General features: G+C 41.4%; 1 protein-coding gene and 1 pseudogene across 1 annotated transcript; one reads left to right on the top strand and one right to left on the bottom strand.

Moving 5' to 3' along the window:
• Window positions 1-12,713: 12,713 nt before the first annotated feature.
• On the bottom strand, window positions 12,714-12,892 carry LOC123950096 (annotated as a pseudogene).
• Window positions 12,893-20,052: 7,160 nt separating this feature from the next.
• On the top strand, window positions 20,053-20,460 carry LOC123949895 (60S ribosomal protein L32-like). Its single transcript, XM_046017616.1, has one exon. The coding sequence runs from the start codon at window positions 20,053-20,055 to the stop codon at window positions 20,458-20,460; it is 408 nt and encodes a 135-aa protein (XP_045873572.1).
• The last annotated feature ends 1,771 nt before the right edge of the window (window positions 20,461-22,231 follow it).

The raw sequence follows: 22,231 nt of genomic DNA, 5'->3' as shown, positions 1-22,231 counted from the left end.
TTTTTCCATGTAGCAATAGTTTATTCCTTTTTATTGCTGAGTAGTAATGCATCAACTAATCATACCAGTTTCCTTAACCATTCATCTGTTGAAGCAATTTGAAATGTTTCTAGTTTTTGGCTATTATAAAAGTTGCTCTGAACATTAGTGTGCATATATTTTTTAAATATTTTATTTATTTGACAGAGAGAAATCACAACTAGGCAGAGAGGCAGGCAGAGAGAGAGGAGGAAGCAGGCTCCCCACGGAGCAGAGAGCCCGACGCGGGGCTCGATCCCAGGACCCTGAGATCATGACCTGAGCTAAAGGCAGAGGCTTTAACCCACTGAGCCACCCAGGCGCCCCATAATGTGCATATTTTTATGTGAAAACAATCCCCATCACTTATTTCATCCATCCACCCACCAACTTCTCCTCTGGTAACCATCAATTAGCTCTCTATAGTTAAGAGTCTGTCTCTTGGTTTATGTGTATGTGTCTCTCTTTTCCTTTGCTCATTTGTTTTGTTTCTTAAATTCCACATATAAGTAAAATCATATCGAACTTGTCTTTTTCTAACACCTCATTTAGCATACATTCTCCATTCACACCACTGCAAATGACAAGATTTCATTCCTTTTTACGGCTAATATTTCATTTTATATCTATGTACACCATACCTTCCTTATCCATTCATCTACCAATGGACACATGGGCTGCAATGCACATTTAATTTCATAAGAAACAGCCAAATTATTTTCCTGAGGAGCTGAACCATTGTACACAAAAGATGACCAAGAATTTCTAGATGTAGCAGAAGATGTCAGTAATTCCCCAATATCTGACTGACCCATCTCTCACCGTGACTGAAACCCCTAATTTTGGCTACCCCAAAGTAAAGACTTACATTCCTTGTCTTCCCTTGCAGCTAGGTATGATCGTTTGACTAATTCTGGCTAATATCTTGTAAGTAGGAGTTGTGGGAAGCTTCTAAGAATATTCCACTAATGAAATGCAGAATGTACCCTCTGCTCCTTTACTTATTTCTTTGTCCTTTGTCCTGCTGCTATAAATTACATGTGATATTTGCCATCTTGGACCGTAAACACAAGAGCTGCTTTCTAAGGATGTCAGAGAGGTAAGCTGGAAGTAGCCTAAGTCCCTGAAGACCCTGGTAGACCTATTAGTCCTAGACTGTCTTGCCCAGACTTTTATGTGAAAGTGAAATAAACTATGTGATTTAGGCTATTCTTTATTTATTTCCCTCTTATTCATATCAGGACTGAATCCTGACCAGGTTCCAAAAGATGGAGACATAAATGATCCACCCAGGAAACACCATTAGTTCAGAACAGTGTGAGCATGGAGCACTCCTTGGCACCTAACTAACAATGAAGCCGGAGACAAAGATAAAAACAAGGCCCTGTTATGAAGGGTATGGAATACCAGGTCCGCTCATTTAGAGGAACAAAGAGCTCTCATTCAAAATCTTGCTCAAAAGGTCTAGGAATACTCACGCATGCAGATGGGTTTTCCCACAACAATGGAGAGGGAGGCTTGGCTTTGGCAGTAGCCTGGAAACTTCCTTGAGGCCGCTGCCTCCCAAGGATCTGCTGGGCAGCTCAGCCTCCTGGCTTCACTGCTGTTTTGGCAGCTGCCACTGCAGCTGTGGTGCAGATGTTATGACAAATAATTCAGGGCTTCCTGGTCACCAGATCTGTCCAGCAGCACTGCTTATAGTAAAATATCACCAAAAATACTTAAGAAGACAGTGCCTTCACACTCTGGCCCAAACTCCCCTCCCTAATGGGGGGGGGTCTCAAGACCAGATCAGATTTCAGACAACTTTCTACCCTCTCCACACTTCTGGAGCTAAAGCACAAAACTCCTTCCCTCACCCACAGAATCCACATGCGCACACACACACACACACGCACACATGCACACTCATACAAACATTTTCTCACTCCCCTGCATGAACCACACACACACACACACACACACAGAGGTAAACATGGCAACCTTGTGACAATCACAGGGCTGTGATATGGTCAGATTTACATTTAGGAACTTCTCTCTGCTTGCTGCATGGAAAGTGGTTTCAAAGGCAGCAGGAAAAGAAACAAAATTGTGATGCCCAAGCAAAAAATTCTGAGGGCCTGAACCAAAGCAGAGACTGGGGAAATGCATTTGAGGATCTCCTCCCTGCAGAGAGGAGGAGACATATTTGAGTAGCACGAAACAAGTAAAATCAACAGCATTTGGCAACTGGTAGATGTAGGGATGAGGACAGGGAGGAGCATGGGGAGACTTCTGGGACAGAATAACATATTAATATTAAAGCTACTAGAAAGAGCCACCAAACACTGGCCACCAACTCCCAGCTACTCCCTGAGTCTAGTGCTTCATATTCATCACCACTTAATTCTCAGACTCACTCTGTGGGATATAACTTTAATCCACACTTTACAAATAAGGAAAATGAGGCAAGGAAAAGTTGAGTATCCTACTCATAACTCGCCAGGTAGAAACCAACAAGGATATGCCTCAAATCCTGTTCTCTGGCTCAGTGCTGGTCTCTATGACACAACCCTATGCTATGTCCCCCAGTTCAGCACTCATATTCTATGTTTTTCAGAAAAAGAACTGAAAAAAAATATATATACCAAAATGGTTACCTTTGGATGGGAGAAGCTGTTTTTATTTTATACACATCTATATTTTCCAGATTTTCTTCCATGTATTCGTATGGTATTTATAATCCAAAGGAAGCAATAAATGTTTCCATGTAAATAACAATATAACACTGAGAAAGAATAGCTCCGGAAATCTAAACATAGGCACATATTCGTTGGCAGGAAAGAGGGGATGGTCTTAAATCACAGGCCCAGCTTGCCGAAGAAGTGAGAGCCAAGCCTAATAAATACTCCCTAAAAGCCTTGTCAGATGGCAGACCCCTGGGCTGGTGCTGGCCAGGAAGGATCCCTCCTTTCACAAAGCCATTACCTTGAGAGATTCTCATTATCTCACTGGCTCTGAGACCATTAGTATGTTGGTTTTCCCTCTTTAAAAAAATTTTTGTCAGTAATAATTTCAGGCACTGAAGCAAAAATTCCAGACAGCACACCCTTTGCCAACACTTCATAAGTCTCTGAATAATGGCACCATGAATATTTATGTCTTGTTATTATCACAGCTACAAGGAATGACAGTTTCAGCACAAGTGACCATATTCATTTTCATCTCACTGTTTGACCCTGAATATTCTTTATTTCTCCCACTCAGCGACATCACACACCTCGCTGCAGACTTGCATATGGTCCCGTTACATAGGTGGAATGCTCCTGGAAGAAATACTCAGTTTTCTTTTCCTGTGCAACCAAAGAACTAGGGAACCATGCACTCATCCATCTATCCATCAGCAAATACTCACTGAGGACCCTCTGCTGGGCTCCAGGACACAAAGCTGACACGTTCAATGTCTGCAAGTCAGGTCAGGAGACAGACGCGTCAACAGCCCATTACACTACAGTGAGGTGAGTGCAACAAATGGCCGGCACTGGATCGTAGGTACTGTGGCAGATAACACTACCGGGGACAGCATGAACAAAGGCACCAAACTCAAAAGACCACAGTCTGGGCAGACCATGACAAGCAGTTCAATGTTGTCAGAGAGCAGGGAGACGGGATAAGAATGGCCTCAAAGGCTGCAAGAAAAAGCTGGGACTTGAGGGTGAATTTAAGAGATCAAAAGTAAAGGGGCAAGACTGATGGGACATTGGTAGTAGTCTAGGAAACAAAATAATGAGATCCCAAACTGGAACTGACGGGGTGGGCATATGGAAGAGGAAACAGATTCAGAAACTACTGGAAAGATTAAATCAGAAAATATTGGTCCCTTATTAAAGGAGGAATACAGTACGCATTTGGACGAGTTGGAAGAGGAGTATCAGGGTACAGGAGAAGGAGAGGGAGCCAACACATAGAAAAATTTGCAGATTATTTTATGGAAATTTCATCTGTTTAAAACATGGTATCTTCTAATGAAGGTTCTTATTGTCTCTTAGCAATATTCAAATCTTCTAGTCCCTCAATAACATTTCACCATTTTCTTCACTTAGGTCACTTATTTCTTCCTAGATGAATACATATCGATTTTTTATTTCCTTGTTGTTATTGTAAATGGGCTCTCTTTTTCATCATATTTTCTCATTAGTTGTATCAGTTAAGATTCACTTGGTTACAAATGACAGAAAATCCAACTCAAATTGATATAAACAAATAATAGTACACATATTGAGCACTTATTATTGCTACATACTGATCCAAGCACTTTGTGTTAATCTTCTAACTCAGTTAAATAAAAGGAGAGAATTTAAACAAAAAAAAAAAAAAAAAAATGAGTCCTGTCTTCAAATACAGATGGATCTAGCTGCTCAAAAACTCTCACGAGGACTCAGTATGTCTCCATCTCTTGGCTCTACAGAGGCAGTGAATGAAACAGCTTCCACACTGTCTAGTTTGAGGGGCAGGCCTGGCAAGGATTTAGGCAGAGGAGCCTGCTCTAGATAAAGACCTCACATTGAGTCTCCTCACTAGTCCAACTTGAGATATGTGCACATCACAGCTACTAGAGGGAAGTGGTGCTTTGATTGACTAGATGTGGTCATGTGCCACTCTCCCAAAACTGTATACACTGAGAGTAGGGGAGGAGCCACTCAGTCTTAAATAAATCCTTTGCAAAAAGTAGGGACATGGGAGAAGATGGCAAAAAAACAAAACAAAAAACCAATGTTATTTGTACTCCATTGGTCACTACTCCATCAATTACTATTATCACTTTGGATTAAAACTATACACACATATACACATGCCTAAATAGTACATGTGTAATATACATATAACAAGCAACCAGCCTGGATAATTTCAAGGTTACTTTAACTGGGTGTTGTACTTCATGCTTCCCTGACTCTGATTTCTCTGCTCTCCCCACTGACTCTGGGCTCAGCCTGAGGCCTCACTTTTATTAATGGGACAATCTCAAACCTGATACAAACAGGCCTGAAAAAGAAACTTTAGGTTTCTTCCTCCACTCTGAACTTGGCCACCACCAGGAAGATAAGCTTGGGCTAGCCTGCTAGAGGATCAAAACCCACGTGGAGGAAAGTCAAGATAGTCTATCTAAAGCTATCCTGGACCCAAACAGCCCCAGCCGACCTGCCCTCTAACTGCAGATGCATGAGCAAACCCAACCACGACCAGCCAAGTTCAGCCCAGATCAGCAGAACCACCCCACCACAGACTCATGAGAAATAAAAAATGTTTTTTGTTTTAAGCCATGAAGTTGTGTAGTGATTTATAATGCAGCAACAGGTATCTGAAAAAGACATTCTCCATTTATGCCTAATAATGTGAAAAACACGACATATTAATGGGCTAGTTCTGCTCAGGAAGACAGCAGGAAAGAGACAGATACATGGCTACTGCCTCAGTAGGTTGCTACACTAGGCACACTAGCAGCCTGAGATCCCAGACAGCAGGGCCAAGAGTACTGAAAGGCAGAAATAAGTTGTTAACAAAGGTGGTTTGCAAATCAGGCCAAGTAAGTTTCAATTCACGCATTTTTTGATATACTATTAAATGATGTAGAGGTCCAGGCCTTGAGGCAAAGGTAAAGGAGCTGGGACAAGGAGACACCGCTCATGAAATGAGAGCATAATGACCCTTGTGATATGACCAAATCCACACAGGGGAGGTGTAGCCGACTGATATATAAATCAGAGAAGGGAGACAGCCTGCCCTAGGGTACAGGAAACTTGAAGGAAAGAAACCAAGCCAGGTTTTCCCAGGAAATGGGAAGAATATAATCCCTGGAATTTTGGAAGCTTGAATAGTTTACTGATCTGAATCATGCTGCAAACCACAAAAAAATCTGGAAGAATTTATTTCATTGTTTTTGTGCTAGAATAGAAAAAGCAGAGTTGACATCAGGAGATGTGAGTTTTGTTTCTGCTTGACCTTGAGTAAGTCACAGAATGTCTTTGGGGTTTTTTGGTTTGGAGATTTTTTTTTTTAGCTTTGTTTATTTATTTTTAAGTATCTCTACATCCAACCCAGAGCTCAAGCACAACCCAAGATCAAGAGTTGCACCCTCCACCAACTGAACTAGCCAGGCACCCCAGAACATCTTTGGATCTTAGTTTTCTCATCTATAAAATAAAGAAATTTAATGATCTCTAACCTTCCCTCTCTGTCTAAAAATTCTCCCCTTCTCTCTCTCTCTCTCTCTCTTTCTCTTCCCACCCTGTTACTCCCTCTCTTCTCTTCCTTCTCTCTACCCCCGGATATATAGCAAAAAATAAAATTTCTGTCGTATTTCATCCCCCTTACCTTTGGTCCAAGAAGCAGCTCTTCTCCAGAGAGCTGGAAGAGAAGTGAAAAACCAAGCCAACTGTCAGATCAGAACTAAGGATGAGGGAGATATACATATCTGTCTCCAAACATATGGTGAAAAGAATAATCTCTTGGCTACCACCATTTTCCAGAAATTTTTCAAATCTTCCAACAGTAATAAGGACTCTTTTTTGACACTATGAAAATAATCAAATGTCTTTCTCTCCTTGGAACACTAACCTGTTTGATGACACAGGAAGTGGCAACCAGGTATCAACTTTAATTGCTCTCTTAATACACAAAGTACATAAGGTCATTGTTTAGCTTTCAATATGCATCCCCATCCTAATAATACCCCAATTTTCTTGTGGAACTAATTTTCCTCCAGTGTATGTTTTCTTAGAAGAAAATTTTTGGAAACCACTTCCCATAACAGAAGATGAAGGGCTCAGATCCTCCTCCTGGTCCTGGGAGTAGGAGCAGGAGTGATGCAAGTAACTAAGACTGACCAATAAGACATGTCCTGAGGACTAAGAATTTGAGCGAGCTTCAGCTGAGTTCGGGTTGGGGATTATTCTTTTCAAATATTGCTCACCACACAGTTCCTTCCCCAAAATGCCTACTGAGATTTCCATGGGTTTTTATGGGTTCTACGTTTCTGAGCTGTTCGTTCAGCCTCCTATTGTGTGAGCCCCTTAACATCCTACCAAAAATTCCTTTTAGCTGAAGCTATTCTGAGTCAGTTTCTAGTATAGGAGACTGAGAAGCTTGATTGATGATGCAATAATATCCCACTAAAACCAGTCTTAGGCATAAGTCAATGTTAGGCTATCTCTTACTTCCTGTCCTTTTACACACTGTTTCCTGTGCTTCAGGCATTTTTCTTCCTTTAATAATAATAATAATAATATTTATTTACTTATGTATTTAAAATTCCAGATTAGGTCCTAAATATGAGACCTGAAACCATAAAAATCCTAAAAGAGAGCACAAGCAGGAATTTTTCTCTCACTGCCCATAGCAGTATTTTTCTAGATATGGCTGTCTCAGGCAAGGGAAACAAAAGCAAAAAGAAAAAAAAACACTGGGGCGCCTGGGTGGCTCAGTGGATTAAGCCGCTGCCTTCGGCTCAGGTCATGATCTCAGGGTCCTGGGATCGAGCCCCGCATCGGGCTCTCTGCTCCGCGGGGAGCCTGCTTCCTCCTCTCTCTCTGCCTGCCTCTCTGCCTACTTGTGATCTCTCTCTCTGTCAAATAAATAAATAAAATCTTTAAAAAAAAAAAAAACACGTATTGGGACTACATCAAAATAAAAAGCTTTTGCACAGTGAAGGAACCATCAAGAAAACAAAAAGGCAACCTACTGGATAGGAGAATATATCCACAAATGATATACCCAATAAGGGGTTAATATCCAAACTATATAAAGAACCTATATAACTCAACACCAAAAAAACAATTTTAAAATGGACGGAGGACCTGAATAGGCATTTTCCCAAAGAGGACATATAGATAGCCAACAGACACATAAAAAAATGTTCACTCATCATCAGGGAAATGCAAATCAAAACCACAATGAGTTATCACCTCACACTTGTCAGAATGGCAAGTAAAAGATAAGTAAAATAAAAAAGATAAGAAATAACTAGTGTTGGCAAGGAGGTGGAGAAAAAGAACCCTTGTATACTGCTGATCAATTTGTACAGCCACCATAGCAAACATTACGGAGGTTCCCCCCAAAATTAAAAATATAAATACTGCCTGATACAACAATTCCTCTACTGAGTATTTATTCAAAGAAAACAAAAACACTAACTCAAAAAGATATATGCAACTACACCCAAATAAAAAAATCTTCAAGATTTAATTTTTAAAAATAAACTTTTTTTTCTTTCTTTTCTCTTTTATTCACTTATATACTATATAACAAGCTAGCTGTTTAACATCTATGGCCTATATTTCTTCATATGCAAAATGAGTATAATAGAAACATCCACATCACAGAATTGTTATGAGGATTCAATGAGTTATATTACCTGAGAAATTAAGTAATAATGTAAATGAGAATAATGTCCGGCACCTGATAAATGCTATATGATTATTTGCTATTGTCATTATGTACTGACTACTATACAAACAATTCTGTATGCCCTTTACAATGTATCAAGTAGGCACAATCATCTTTTTATATATAAGGAAACTGAGGCTCAGAAAAGGTAAAAACTTGCCCTGGGTCCCACACTTAGTATCAATGGCAGAGTCAGTTTCATGTCTATATCTAACTTCTACTGTCTGCCTCAACTCAAGTTTACCTCCTCCAGAAAGTCTTGAAAATCCCATGCATTTTCCATGATGACTAGCTATTACTATCTAAGCAATAAAATTTAATTTTTATAAAATGGTGACCTTGGAGTATAGTGGGAATTTAAGACCGACATTAATCAATGAACTTACCTCCATCTCTTCCTCTCCCTGGTCAAATCCCTATAACTAGGCAGGCTCCAAGTTCCCTCTAATCTTTTTGTGACTGTATAAAAAATGAACTTAATAATTTTCTAAGCTTAACAGTACAATTGTCTAACACAAGAGTAACCTCTGTTTGGGCCATTTAGTATTTAGTTATTCCATTGTGGAAAATTTGCCATAATATTTCCAAAACAAGGTGGTACTTTAGTCATTATGCATCTGGCCTCTGGGATTATTTACACTTTTTTCTCGTATAAGTTTTAATTGAAGTATAATACAGTAATGTATAAAACATGGATTTTTGCATATGTATAGCCAGTAAAACCATTCATATCAAGAAAGGAAGTATCACCAGCTCTCCAGAGAGCTCCTTCATGTTCTGTCCAGTCAATAACCACCATAAACGGAACCACTATTCTGCAGACTTCTATCAACACAGATTATTAGTTTGTCTGTTTTCAAACTTAATATAAATGGAATTATAGGAAATGGACTCCACTGTATTTGGCCTCTTTAATTCAAGGTTATATTTGTCAGATTTATACCTGTTGTTTCATACTCCAATACTTCGTTCTGCTTCGGTGCCAAGTAATAATCCATTGTTTGAATTTTATAATTTACCTATGCTACACTTCATGAACATTTTGATTGTTTTCTATCTTGGTCTATTAGGAAGAGTACTGTAATAAACATTCCTATGCAAGCCTTTCATTGCACATATACATTCACTGATATAGGGTATATATCTAGGAGTGAAACTGCTGGCTTATAAAACCAACATACAGCTTTCTGAATTTTCCAAAGTGATTCTAATAATTTCAAAGTAATTACATTAATTTTAAATCATAACAGCAGTATATGAGAATTGTTGTTTCTCTATATCTCATTAACACTAGATATTATTACATTCATTTGTTTTATTTTCAACTATTTTGGCAGATGTACATATTATTTTTGCTTTAATTTAGATTTCTCTGATAACTAATGATATTAACTATTTTTATATTTGTTTATTGGCCATCTGAATATTTTTGTGAAATTCCTGTTCCATACTTCTACTCACTTAAAAAAAATACCCTGCCCAATTTCTCCTATTGATTGGCATATCTTTATACATTCCTTGAATCTTTTATCGGATATACATATTGAAAACACCTTTCACTCAGTGGTTTATCTTTTTACTCTACTAACAGTAACTTTGGAGAAAATATGTTTTATATTGTAATGAGGTCCAATTTATCAACCTTTTTTATTTACACTTGATATTATTTTTTAATTGAAGCATAGTTTATCAAACAATGCTGCATCAGTTTCAGGTGTATAACAGTGATTCAGCATCTCTATACCTTATGCTATGCTCACTACAGCGTAGCTACCATCTGTCACCATACAATGCTATTACGCTACTATTGACTAGGGCACCTGGGTGGCTCACTCAGTTAAGTGTCTGCCTTTAGCTTGGGTCATGATCCCAGGGTCCTGGGATCAAGTCCTAGGTCAGGCTACCTGCTCAGCTGGGAGCCTGCTTCTCCCTCTGCCTGCTGCTCCTCTGCTTGTGCTCACTCACTCTCTGTCAAACAAATAAATAAAAATCTTTGAAAAAGAAAAATACTACTGACTATATTCCCTATGCTGTGCCTTTCATCCCCATGACTTACTATTCATTCCATAACTGGAAGCCTGTATCTCCCACTGCCCTTTACCCATTTTGTCCATCCCCCCACTCCTTTCCCACTGGCAATAATCAGTTTGTTCTCTATTTGCAGACGTTCTCCCCATCTGAATAGAAGTACCCTCCAGATCATCCCTCCCTTCCCACTCCCAATTCCCATCCCCCACCTTCACCCCCTGTCTAAACTGGGCTTTATAAATTCCTACATGAACTATCTCTACAGGTTCCAAATGGTTACCTTATCACAACATTCCTCCATCAATCGATTCTACTATTCCTTGTGAAACTCACCTTCCAAGTGGTATCTATGATCACATTTTCTCTTGCTCAAAAACCTTCCTTGATCCCCCACAACCTGTATTTCTTTTATGTAAGAAAATAACTTTTAGACAGTATTTCATCCTCAAGGCATTTGGAACAACCACTGAGAAGGAAATGATGGAAATTGCACATAGACAAGAAAGTCAGAGGTCACCGAAGTTAATTCATAGTCATACAAATATAAATTCAAACCCTAAAATCTCTATGAAAAATGAATTGGTGGGTACAGAAAAGAGAAGAGGTGGTCTTGATCACTAGATGGAGCGAACTAAGGTTGTGGGTTCTGTTTAAACCACAGCCCACCTCAAAGGCATATTGCCTTCAATCTCTTCCCCCCGTCCAAATTTTGTATCATACCACTACCAGAGATACCTTTCTGAAACCCAAATCTATGTCATGTCTTTGAGAGATTCCCATTTTTATAAAATAATGTCCATACTTAGTATTCACATGGAGATAACCTCTGGTATCTGATCTTACCGCAAGAGATTGAGTGCAAACACATCCACAAGTCTTCATCCCTCTCTGTATCCCCATCCTTTGCAATTTGACTTTGTAGCTGCTCCCATCAAGAGGTGGAATCAACTTCCCCACCCTGAGAATTTAGGCTGGACTGTGACTAACTTTGGCCAATAGAAAGTGGAAGAAATGCCAGAGGACCAACTATAAGCTGAGGTCTCAAGAGGCTTTGCCCACTTCCACTCACCTCAGAACCCTGCCACTGCCAAGTGAATAAACCCAGGCTAGCCTAATAAATGATGACAGGTCCAATCACCTTGATCCACCAGCCAACATCCAGCCAACCACCACATGTGTGGATGAGGCCATGATAGGCAAGGCAGCCCCTAGTCTACCCATTTGGTCACCACAGACTTTTACCAAGCCCACCTGAAATCAGCCAAGTCTGACCAGATCAGCAAAACCCCCCAACTGCCCTGTACCCTCATAAACAATAATTAATACTGATTGCTTAAAATACTACATTTATGGTCATTTGTTACACAACAATAGCTTATGGTGACTTACTTCATTCACAGCATAGTTGAGACACGAACCTACTTTACAGCTTCTCCTCCCACTCCCTACCTTGTACTCTGATATTCCTTCATACCAAAGTACTTGAAATGCCCTATCTTACAATCATATTTCACTATCTTTGTTATGTAGTATCCACTGCCTTGAAGACACTTTCCTCTCTCCTATATTGTGAAAAATCTCATCATTCAAGATCAAGCTCAAACATTATTCTTTCGATCATGAGGTATTTATCGAAGGCTAGGCACTAAAGTTTTAAAACTGAATAAAACATAGTCTACCCACTAAAGCAGCTCACAGTTCAGGAAAGGCTAATGTCACTGTCTAATTTCTTTCCCCCTGACTCCCTTCAGTAGACGTAAGCCATTCTTATTTCTTCCCAAGCACTCTTATTTCTTAGTTACAACACTGTTCAGTGTGGTGCCAGCCATAACAACAGTACCTGACTTCTAGAAAACTCATGAATAATAGATGAGACTATGAAGGCAAAACCCTTAGCATGGTGTGTGAAGCATAGTAAGTGGAAAATAAATGTTAGCTGTTGTGATTTTTAGTTAACAATAATCTCATCTCCCCTACTCGGCTGTGTGTAAGTTTCTTGAGAGCAGGAACTGAGCCAAATTCATCTTTGTGTCTGAAGTGCCTAAAGTGTATATGTGCCTGGCACATAATAAACGCTCACCAGATGTTTGTTGAACAGCTATCACCAGATCTATAAGAACTGAGCACAAACCCAGTTAACTGCAGAACTGTTCAGTGGCCCTGGGGCTTTATTGTTATACTAGGGCGCCCTCTGCTGTGTATGGATTTAGTCACACATCTGGGTATGAACCAAAACTCCTGAGGCAATTCAGGAGTAAAGCTAGAAATTTCCAGAAAGACTCATTCCAGGCAAAGTATTCATCTCCTTAACTAGGGAGTACTGATTTCCCTCCCCAGTGCTACACCTGGGGTCATTCATTTTAATTAGCAATAATCGCGCCTCGGATAAACCTCATTGGCTACAATACTGCCACTGCACAAAGCTTGGGTCATTCATTTATAGCGGCAATCACCCATGTCATCTGTTTTTTTTTTTTGGTTTGGGTTTAACTTTTTTTAAAGATTTATTTATTGTGGAGAGAGTGAAAGAGAGAGCGAGCACAAGTAGAACGGGCAGAGAGAGAGAGATTCCCAAACAGACTCTGCACTGAGCACGTAGCTGGATGCGGATCTCAATCTCCCAACACTGAGTCACCACCTGAGCTGAAACCAAGAGTCAAACACTTACATGACTGCACCACCCAGGCATCCCTGACTCGGGTTTTATATCTTGTTTAGATCATAAATAAGTCCTTCATAAGTAACAATGGAATAATAAAAGAAAGAGAGGTGGTGGGATAGTTCATAGTACTCCACACCTTACCATGTTTGAAAATCCTCTAAAAGAAAGCAAGAAAGCAACCATGTAGATGGGACACGGCCATCACTTGGGATTTTAGCTAGACACCTGGATGTAGAAGTACCTCAACCGAGAGAACAAATTCTGAGCAATGCCCATGTAAAGCACATAAATCATATCATGTGCCATGATTAACCATGTAACTGTTAGGGATAAAAAAAATTAAAATTAATCATGCAGCAAATTATTTAAAATACTGCATTTGTCTGAAAAGCATATGTAATTTATATATCAGCAGATACTGCTTGGACACTGTGGTAAGAAAGACAATGGGAGTGGGGAGATGCATTTCCGGTTATGTACCTGTTTTTACTTAAGAGAAACCATATTCAAAGAAAGTTGCTCTGAAATTACTCAATGTACAGTGCTCCACAGACACTGGCCTCTTCTCAGTCACCGCTATTAGGAACAAAGCCCCATGACGTGGCAGTGCTTTGCTCTTACAGCCACACTTCACGCCCTGAAGACCCAAAGCCAGGAGCAAGATGAGCCAAGCAGAGTACCGCCCTTTTTACAAATACAAGACTCCTTTATTCCCGAATTCTGCTACTGCGGGAGCATCAGTTCCTTTGAACTAATTTTGACTGAAATCGACAGTTGACATTCACCAGGATATATGACAGATCTGTAACTGCAGCAACAAATTTGAGTAAATTTAAAAACCTTTTCCCTTTTTAGTGTTAACTGAGGCAAGTAAGAGGGCCACCTCTAGGGGAACCCTAAGCCTTTTCAAGGGATAGGAGAACATTTGCAAAATTAAGATGAGGCAGGACAGAAGGGAAGATTAAGACAAAACAAATCACCAGACAAGATAACATTCTCTGAAGAAAATGTGCTGCCAAAAAAAGAGGGCACTCGACTAACCTGGAGACTATAGTCCAAATGGGTAAGATGAATTAAAAAAAAAAAAAAAAAAAAAAGTCTGGATTTCTCTCTCGGGGCTCCTGAGTAGCTCATCCCATAGAGCATGCGATTGTTGATCGCGGGTTGTGAGGCTGAGCCCCACCTTGGGTGTAGAGATTATTTAAAAGTAAAATCTCAAAATATGGAAGTAAATACAATTTTAGAAATAAAAATATGGGCCAAGTAAAAGTGACTCTAACTAGTTCTTTAAACTCCAGACAGGCTATAGTACTGCTTATTCTGGAAAGGTCGCTGACTTTGTAACACTTTTTCTTCCTTTTTTTTTTTTTTTATATTTTATTTATTTGACAGAGAGAAATCACAACTAGGCAGAGAGAGAGGAGGAAGCAGGCTCCCTGTGGAGCAGAGAGCCCGATGTGGGGCTCGATCCCAGGACCCTGGGATCATGACCTGAGCCGAAGGCAGAGGCTTTAACCCACTGAGCCACCCAGGTGCCCCCTTTTTTTTTTTTTTTTTTTCTTAAAGATTTTGTCAGAGACGGACTGAGCACACGCAGGGAGAGCGGCAGGCAGAGGGAGAAGCAGGCTCCCCGCTGAGCAAGGAGCCCGATGTGGTGCTGGATCCCAGGACCCGAGCCCAAGGCAGACGCTTCGTCGACTGAGCCCCCCCACCCCCACGCATCCCACATTCTTTTCTTCTAAAGGGATTCCCCCACACTCCCATACAGCGAACTCAACCCATTTAGTAGAAGGGCGGGCGGTGCGCCCGAAAGTGAGGCCCGTCTGCCCCCGGCTTTCTCAGGGTGTGGGCGGCACAGACCCCAGACGCCCCTTGGTCCGGCTTCCGACCACCCAGTCGCGACCTCGAGAAGCCCGTCCGCAGCCAGCCTCCCCCGCGGCACCGGCCCACGCGCTCACTCGAGCCAGCCAAGCTCGTACGCCCGGCCACGTCAGGACTAGTCGGGCCACGTCAGAGCTAGTCCGGCCACGTCAGGGCTAGTCCGGCCACGTCAGGGCTAGTCCGGCCACGTCAGGGCTAGTCCGGCCAGGCGGAGCCCGAGTGCACCCCCCTCGCGACGCTCACCGGCTGGGTGCCAGCCTACCTGTCTCGGGGCTTCGGTGTGCGCCGCCTCCACGTGGCTCTGCACCGCGCGGCCACTTCTTCTGGATCGCCTGAGGAGAAGCGCGAGGACGCCGGCGTCGCTGGAAGGCGCCAACCCAAGACGGGGCTGCGCCCTCTTCCAGGACCCGCACAAGGCCTCCACCGACGAGTGGGGTGGCCCCCAGGCCACCGTGGAAGCCACCGTGGTTCTGGAGAAGAATGTGAGGGGCGGCCGCCCAGAGCCAGAGCCCTCGGGCGTGCCCTGCCGGCGCCGGGCCCCGTGTCTGTGAGCTCTGGGAGAACCACTTCCGGGGTGAGGAGGTGACCCCGTCAGGAAGATGGCGGCCCCCTGACTCAGCTTTCAAGCACAACAGAGCCTCTGGAGCCCAGCAGGCTTTGAGGGGCCACTGTAGTGTCCCCCTCATGTCCCCGTGGTGTAGAAGCTTCTGCCTGAGCCTCTCAATGCAGCCACTAGACAGCTTTTCAGCCACGCGCGAGACCTCTCCCACACCTGGACCAAATGGAAAAATAAATGTTTTCTCAGGAAAAAACAATACAAAAGGCAGCCGCAGCTGGCCAGCCTTCTAAAGGAAGACCAAGTTGTAGATACAGAGAATATTAAAAGCTATAAGAGAATATAAGGGACAACTTTATAACTATATATTTTTTCCTTGACCATGTTAGCAGTTATTTCAAAGTCTGTGTCTGTTCTCTGTGGGTCTTCTTCATTGTCTGTTGTTTCTCATTTTTTATTCTTGTGTCTCTTCATGTGCCTTTTTTTATTGAGTGCAGATATTCCATTTCAGAAATTATAAAAATAAATGGAGCTCTAGGATTATGAGAGAGTCTCTCCCAAGAGAGTTTTCATTTGCTCCACCAGACCACTGCCCCACTAAGAATCTGTATCATCTTAATCTGGTCAGGGGGTTAGATGGTTCAAATCTAGACTTCAGGCACTTCTGCTTTTGCCTAAAATGAATAAACCTCACTCTATATCTTTCTCTAAAATCATCTAACAACTATTAAAATAGTGAGTTTTCTGGTTTTTATTTTTCTACTCCAGTCTTTTAATTCAGACTCTAGGACAAGCCCAAATCCTGGAACTACACAGCATGTGTCAGCAGACTAGCTCCCAGAGAAACCTCTCTTTTCTAGTCGGAGGACCAGGTAGGGGATTGTGAATTTGAAAAAAACTCCCACTTTTTTCTTTTATTAATCTCCTGACCCTGCCCTGTGTAGTCATAAAGCCACAACTCTTACAACAAAGCAGCTGTGATGAGTTGCAGGCACCTAAAACCCGGAGAAAATCCTTCTTTATTACATGAGAACTGAGAAAAGGAGTCGAGTCCCTGTGATCTGAACAGTGTTGAAGGAAACTCTATTGTTTTCTCCCTCTTTTGTTTCTACCCTTTGTTCCTGAGCCAGACCCAGCTATGGAAAGTATGCAACTGCATGGAAAAACAACAACAACAACAAAAACAGTACTCCTGCTTTCTAACTCCAGCTTTCTAAGGACCATGAAAAGGTGCTCTTGAGAGCTTGGGGCTATTGGAAAAATCACAGAAGAGTAAGAACTGAAGAAATGAAGGCCCTAATTCTGTGTATGAAGCCACTTCTTGAGCTCTTCATGAACCACTATGACTCTGACTCTGGTAGCAAAATGGTTCTATTCAAAGCATCCTCTCCAGTCGACCTTACTGATAAAACTTGCGGGTGTCTGTACTTGGCCCTGACTTTGTTTTTCCAGGTCATGGAGCCCCTCATCTTCAGAAAATAGACAACTACGAAACATATTCCTCTCTAGCCAAAGCACAACACACATTCCTGAAGGGCCCTGGACAGAGGCTTCCCCACGCCCACCCCCCCACCCTGACTCTGAAACTTGTTACTCCTGCTCTACCTGGCCAAGAGTTGACCCTCCTTACAAACCCTCCCCTGTGGGCGCAACTGCAACCCACATCACAAAATCCCTTAAAAGGCCCAGCCTAACAAATATAGGGCCAACATCTCCCTCCATGCCTGGCCTCTCTCCACCCTTGGAGAGTAAATAAACTCTGCCCTGCTTATTGCTCTTCTTTTTTGTGCAAATCTTTGCCACCAGCATTACCGGCCACCCTAACTGGTAGTATAGTGAAAGAGTGGTACATTCTGATCACATTCTGATCCTGATTACATCAGGAATGTAAGTAAATTAATTAATTACCAGATCAAATGAGAAAAAAACCTATATGATAATCTCAAATTAATATCATTTGGTAAAGCTAAATCTATACCCTGATTCTTTTAATTAACAAATTCAAAATAGAAAAGAAATTTTAAAAAGAAAAGAAACTTTCCTTATGAGGTAAAAGTTATCTACCAGAAATTTACATCAAATATCATATTTAATGGGGAAACTATAGAAGCATTTTCAGTAAAGTAACAAGAAAGGTAAGGGGAAAAGAGAATACTAACACCTTAGTAAAGAAGGTGAAAATTAGGTCTTTCTTGTTTTTTTAAAAAAGATTTATTTATTTGGGGCACCTGGGTGGCTCAGTGGGTTAAAGCCTCTGCCTTCGGCTCAGGTCGTTATGTCAGGGTCCTGGGATCGAGCCCCGCATCGGGCTCTCTGCTCAGCGGGAGCCTGCTTCCTCCTCTCTCTCTCTCTCTCTCTCTCTCTCTGCCTGCCTCTCTGCCTACTTGTGATCTCAGTCTGTCAAATAAATAAAATTTTTAAGAGATTTATTTATTTATCTGGGGTGTTGGCTGAGAGAGAGGGAGTAAAGCAGACCTTCCCCTCCCACTCAGTGCAGAGCCCATGCGCTCAGTCACACCACCCTGAGATCATAACTTGCACCAAAATCAAGAGTTAGACCCTTAACTGACTGAGCCACCCTGGCGCCACAGATCTTATTTCTCTCTTATAAACTCTCACCCCTGACACACACACGCTCTGATCCATGTGTAGGACTTGGTGGGGTAGTAAATCTCACAAGCTTACCTTATAGAGAGATGGTGCTCTGTTCTAGTAATCACACTCGACCTATGCGTCATAGCTACAAGTTATAATTTATCTAGAATCTACTGTATTAGAATACTTGATATGTATTATTTCTACTTTTTCACTACCTTCGGAGGTACATAACATTGTTTCCATTTTTAGGTTGGACATTGTAGCTCTGGGAAATTATTTTGCTTATCATAGGTCACACAGCCCATAAATGGCTGAGTCAGGATGAATACTTCAGCGGTAGCCAAAGCCAGAGCTTTTTCCACTATGCCCTATTGCCTCTCTTCTGAGGAAGAAGGTGGAAAGAATTCCTCTGGCATCACTCAGGGAATAGGATTCTATGTCACTAGGAAGATTTTCTAGCCAAGGTCTTGGTGCCTGTGATGATTCATATTTAGATCATGTTCCTTGAGAGTAGCAAAAGATATCTGAAAGCAGCTGGTTTTAGCATCTGAGTTGTAAAGAAAGTTCTCAGGGAAAGCATCCAGTGATATTGTAGGAAATCTCAGAGGTCACAGGAGCTGTTTGTTCCTCCCTGTGGCTAAAATTTTAACCCTTGCTGAAATTTTCCTCCTTCCAGCCATAATAATAAAGGCTAAATACTCTAAAGAAAAATTCTGGGAGATTATGCAGTTTTCTGATCCGACACCCCTGAGCCCACACTTTTTGGGCAACTGCACTATTAGCTGAATTCTGTGCAGAGGGGCCTGGACATCTAGCCAGGATGAAGTCCCAAACTATTTTCCGGCCTATGGTAAGGCAAACTTGGCCTTGGGGAGCCACATAATCACATATTTCCAGTTGTATACAAACAGAATGAAATCTACTCTTTGGGCCACCACCTAAAAGAACTGGATTTTGCCCTCCCTCCTCCCCATCTGAGAGCTATGAAGAGAGATTCCATCACAGAAATCCAATTATTTGGTGGTGTCAGTTGAAAAATGGTGGCCTGAACATCAGAATATGTGGCTTCTTGCCCCCAAATTTGCAACTAACAGATCAAGAGTAGTTGCTTAACTTTTTTAAGCTTGGCTGCCCACCCTAAAATTTCACTGTTGATCCAAGTATCTTTGAAAGTCTCTCTAGCTGAAACATTCCAGAAATTTTATCGGTCTGGTAGTGAAGAGAAAATGACTCCCTATGTTTGAGATTAGCCCCAAATTATTGTGGGGGAAACTCTCCTGCCTCTCCATTGAAGTTCGTGCCTACATCACTAGGTCTAGTTTAAGTATCATCATTGGATGCTGCCCAACATGAAGACTTCATTTGAAAGGTTTCTAATTTTTTCTTTCTTTCTTCCTTTTTTAGAAACTTTATTTTTTGTTGTTTGCCTTAGTGCAAGAGTAGCTTAAGACCACTCACTTTACCAAAGAGTTCCAAAAGCCTCAGGGAAACTCCAGCTAAACAAAATGTGAATAAGTTTCTCTTTCCAGAAAATATAAGACATTATAATAAAGTATTATAACCAGTTTTAATTAAATAGTATAGTAAGATATATAACTCATATTTCAGGTCTGAGTTCTTCACTTGTTATAATGAGCATTGGGTGTTGTATATAAGAGACGAATCACTGAATTCTACTTCTGAAGCCAAATTTGCAAACTGTTAACTAACTATAATTTAAATTTTAAAAATTTTTTGAAAAGGGCTGAGTTCCTTCCCCTCTCTTCCTCGGCGCTGCCTGCAGAGGTAACAGCCATCTGTTACTGGTTTTCTGGTCTTGGGGTTGCTGCTACGGCCTGACCACCTAACAAAACAGACCGACCACCATGAGCTTCGAGTAGATGGCATCATGGCTGCCCTCAGACTTCTGGTGAAGCACAAAATCATTAAAAAGAGAACCAAGAGGTTCATCCGGAACCTGTCAGACCAATATGTCCAAATTAAGCACAACAGGTGGAAACCCAGAAGCATTGACAATAGAGTGTACAGAAGATTCAGGAGCCAAATCTTGATGCCCAACATTGGTTACGGAAGCAACAAGACAACAAAGAGCATGTTGCCCAGTGGCTTCCGGAAGTTCCTACTCCACAACGTCAAGGAGCTTGAAGTGCTATTGATGTGCAACAAAGCTGACTGCGCAGAGATTGCTCACAATGTCTCCTCCAAGAACCACAAAACTACTGCGGACAAAACAGCCCAGCTGGCAATCAGAGTCACCAGTCCCGAAGCCAGGCTGTGCAGTGAAGAAAATGAATAGACAGCTCGTGTGCATATCACATTTGTGTTAATAAAACCATAAAACTACCACCCAGCATTTCACTCTCTTAAAAAAAAAAAAAGTACTGAGTTTTTTTGGGTTTTTTTTTTATTGGCACCCAGGTAGAAAAAGACTTCTGTTGCCTTTTTTTTTTAAGTCATCATATCTAATATTCAGAAGCACATCTTTGAATTGCAAATAAAAAATAGTACTTATCAAAATACATGCCTTATTACTGGGTACTACTGCATCCTTTTCTCCCATAGGAGATATTCCTTCATTCTCATCTCCATTGAGGAGGGGTCATGTGGTTTATATAGCTAGGACTAAAGATGGGGCTTGCTTTGACTTTTCACTGTAAATAGAAAAAAATGTGCTTTTATCTTGGGGATTGACTTACAGATTAAATACAGCCTCAGCCAATAGTCATATTAATCATTATGGTATAAAAATAAGCTCCTGAAAATATCAGGAGAAGATAGAAAAGATGGGACCAAGTACAGACATCTTCAAGGAAAATATATTTCATGATACCTATCATGAAATATGCGTTCTCAGGAAGAGAACACATTATGGCTTAGAGGCTAATCATCAATAATAATCAATGTCAATGATATGATCTTTCATAAGTGGTATTCAAAATGAACTGGTCCAGAATCATCATTAAAGTTAGTGGCTTTAAGACAGGTTGCATTGTGAAGACAAATCATCTTAGGACTTGACAGGATATGGACAGGGAGGGGGCTGGGTATCACTTTGCAAGTCACTGTAGACCCAGCATGTATTGAAAATAGACTTTTTTTTTTACCTCCGTGGCCTTTTTGAGGTGTCAGAGGACTCTAAAGCGGATAAGTGGTTGGAAGAGAAACAATTCGCAGGTGGATCTAGGTCAGACAGTATTGTCTGGAGCCTGTGAACATTGCTACCAGACCAGTATCACATCAGGCAGACCCTGGATGAAACAGCTGCTGCTGAGAAAAGTCATTTTCACTTTACCCACACAGGGAGAAAGTAACAAATTTCTGCGTTTTTTAAAATCTGAGGTCTAATGAGAAGACTGCTTTCCGCTGATGTTCTAGCCTTGGGTGAAGTCTCATTGCCAGGAAGAAGGTGAGGATCAAATGCGAACATAATTGGAAAGATCTCTTGATGTTTGTTTCTAACGCTTCAAAATTTGAGTGACAGTTCCAACATTTTCTTTGAAAATGTATCCAATTAAAACTCTGTATACAAGCTAACACACTACCTAACCTCAGGTTTAGAAATACTATTAGTATTAGTATTCGCGCAGGTGTAGAGAGCATCTGAACCTGCGGGTACAAAGAAGCAAATGCTTTTGAGAGAGCATCTATAGATCCAGCGTGGGAACGACTAAGAATAGCGTATAGAGGGTGCAAGGAGAGCTTTCCCTGTAAAGACCAGGAGGAACAAGAACAGAAATTAGCAGTTCAAGGGGATGGAGTGAGAATTCTGGGATCCCTCTGAGAAAGTGAAACTGGGAGAACTTGTGAGCGCAGCCAGCATCCAAAATCTTAATAGTACTGGAGATGCAAATCTTGTGGGTTGGCATGTGTGGCCATTGCAGACACATGGTTCTCAAGCTTTAGGGAAATAAGAATCATCGAGAGAGCAGGTTTAAAATGTAGCAACCCAGACCCTACTCCTAGAGATTTGATTCCATCAGTAGATTTGGGGTTGGCACAGGAATCCAAGTATCATTCAAATGGTCCTCGCATTTTGAGAAAAATACTGGGCTCTTTTGGAGTAAAGG

Source organism: Meles meles, chromosome 8 (genome assembly GCF_922984935.1).
Source record: "Meles meles chromosome 8, mMelMel3.1 paternal haplotype, whole genome shotgun sequence".
Lineage (NCBI taxonomy): Eukaryota > Metazoa > Chordata > Mammalia > Carnivora > Mustelidae > Meles > Meles meles.
The sequence above is the reverse complement of the archived record's forward strand: the minus strand, read 5'-3'. Positions and strand labels throughout refer to the sequence as shown.

Bases quoted from the DNA above. Each gene is read 5' to 3' on its own strand.
- LOC123949895 (XM_046017616.1), top strand. From the start codon at position 20,053: ATGGCTGCCCTCAGACTTCTGGTGAAGCACAAAATCATTAAAAAGAGA.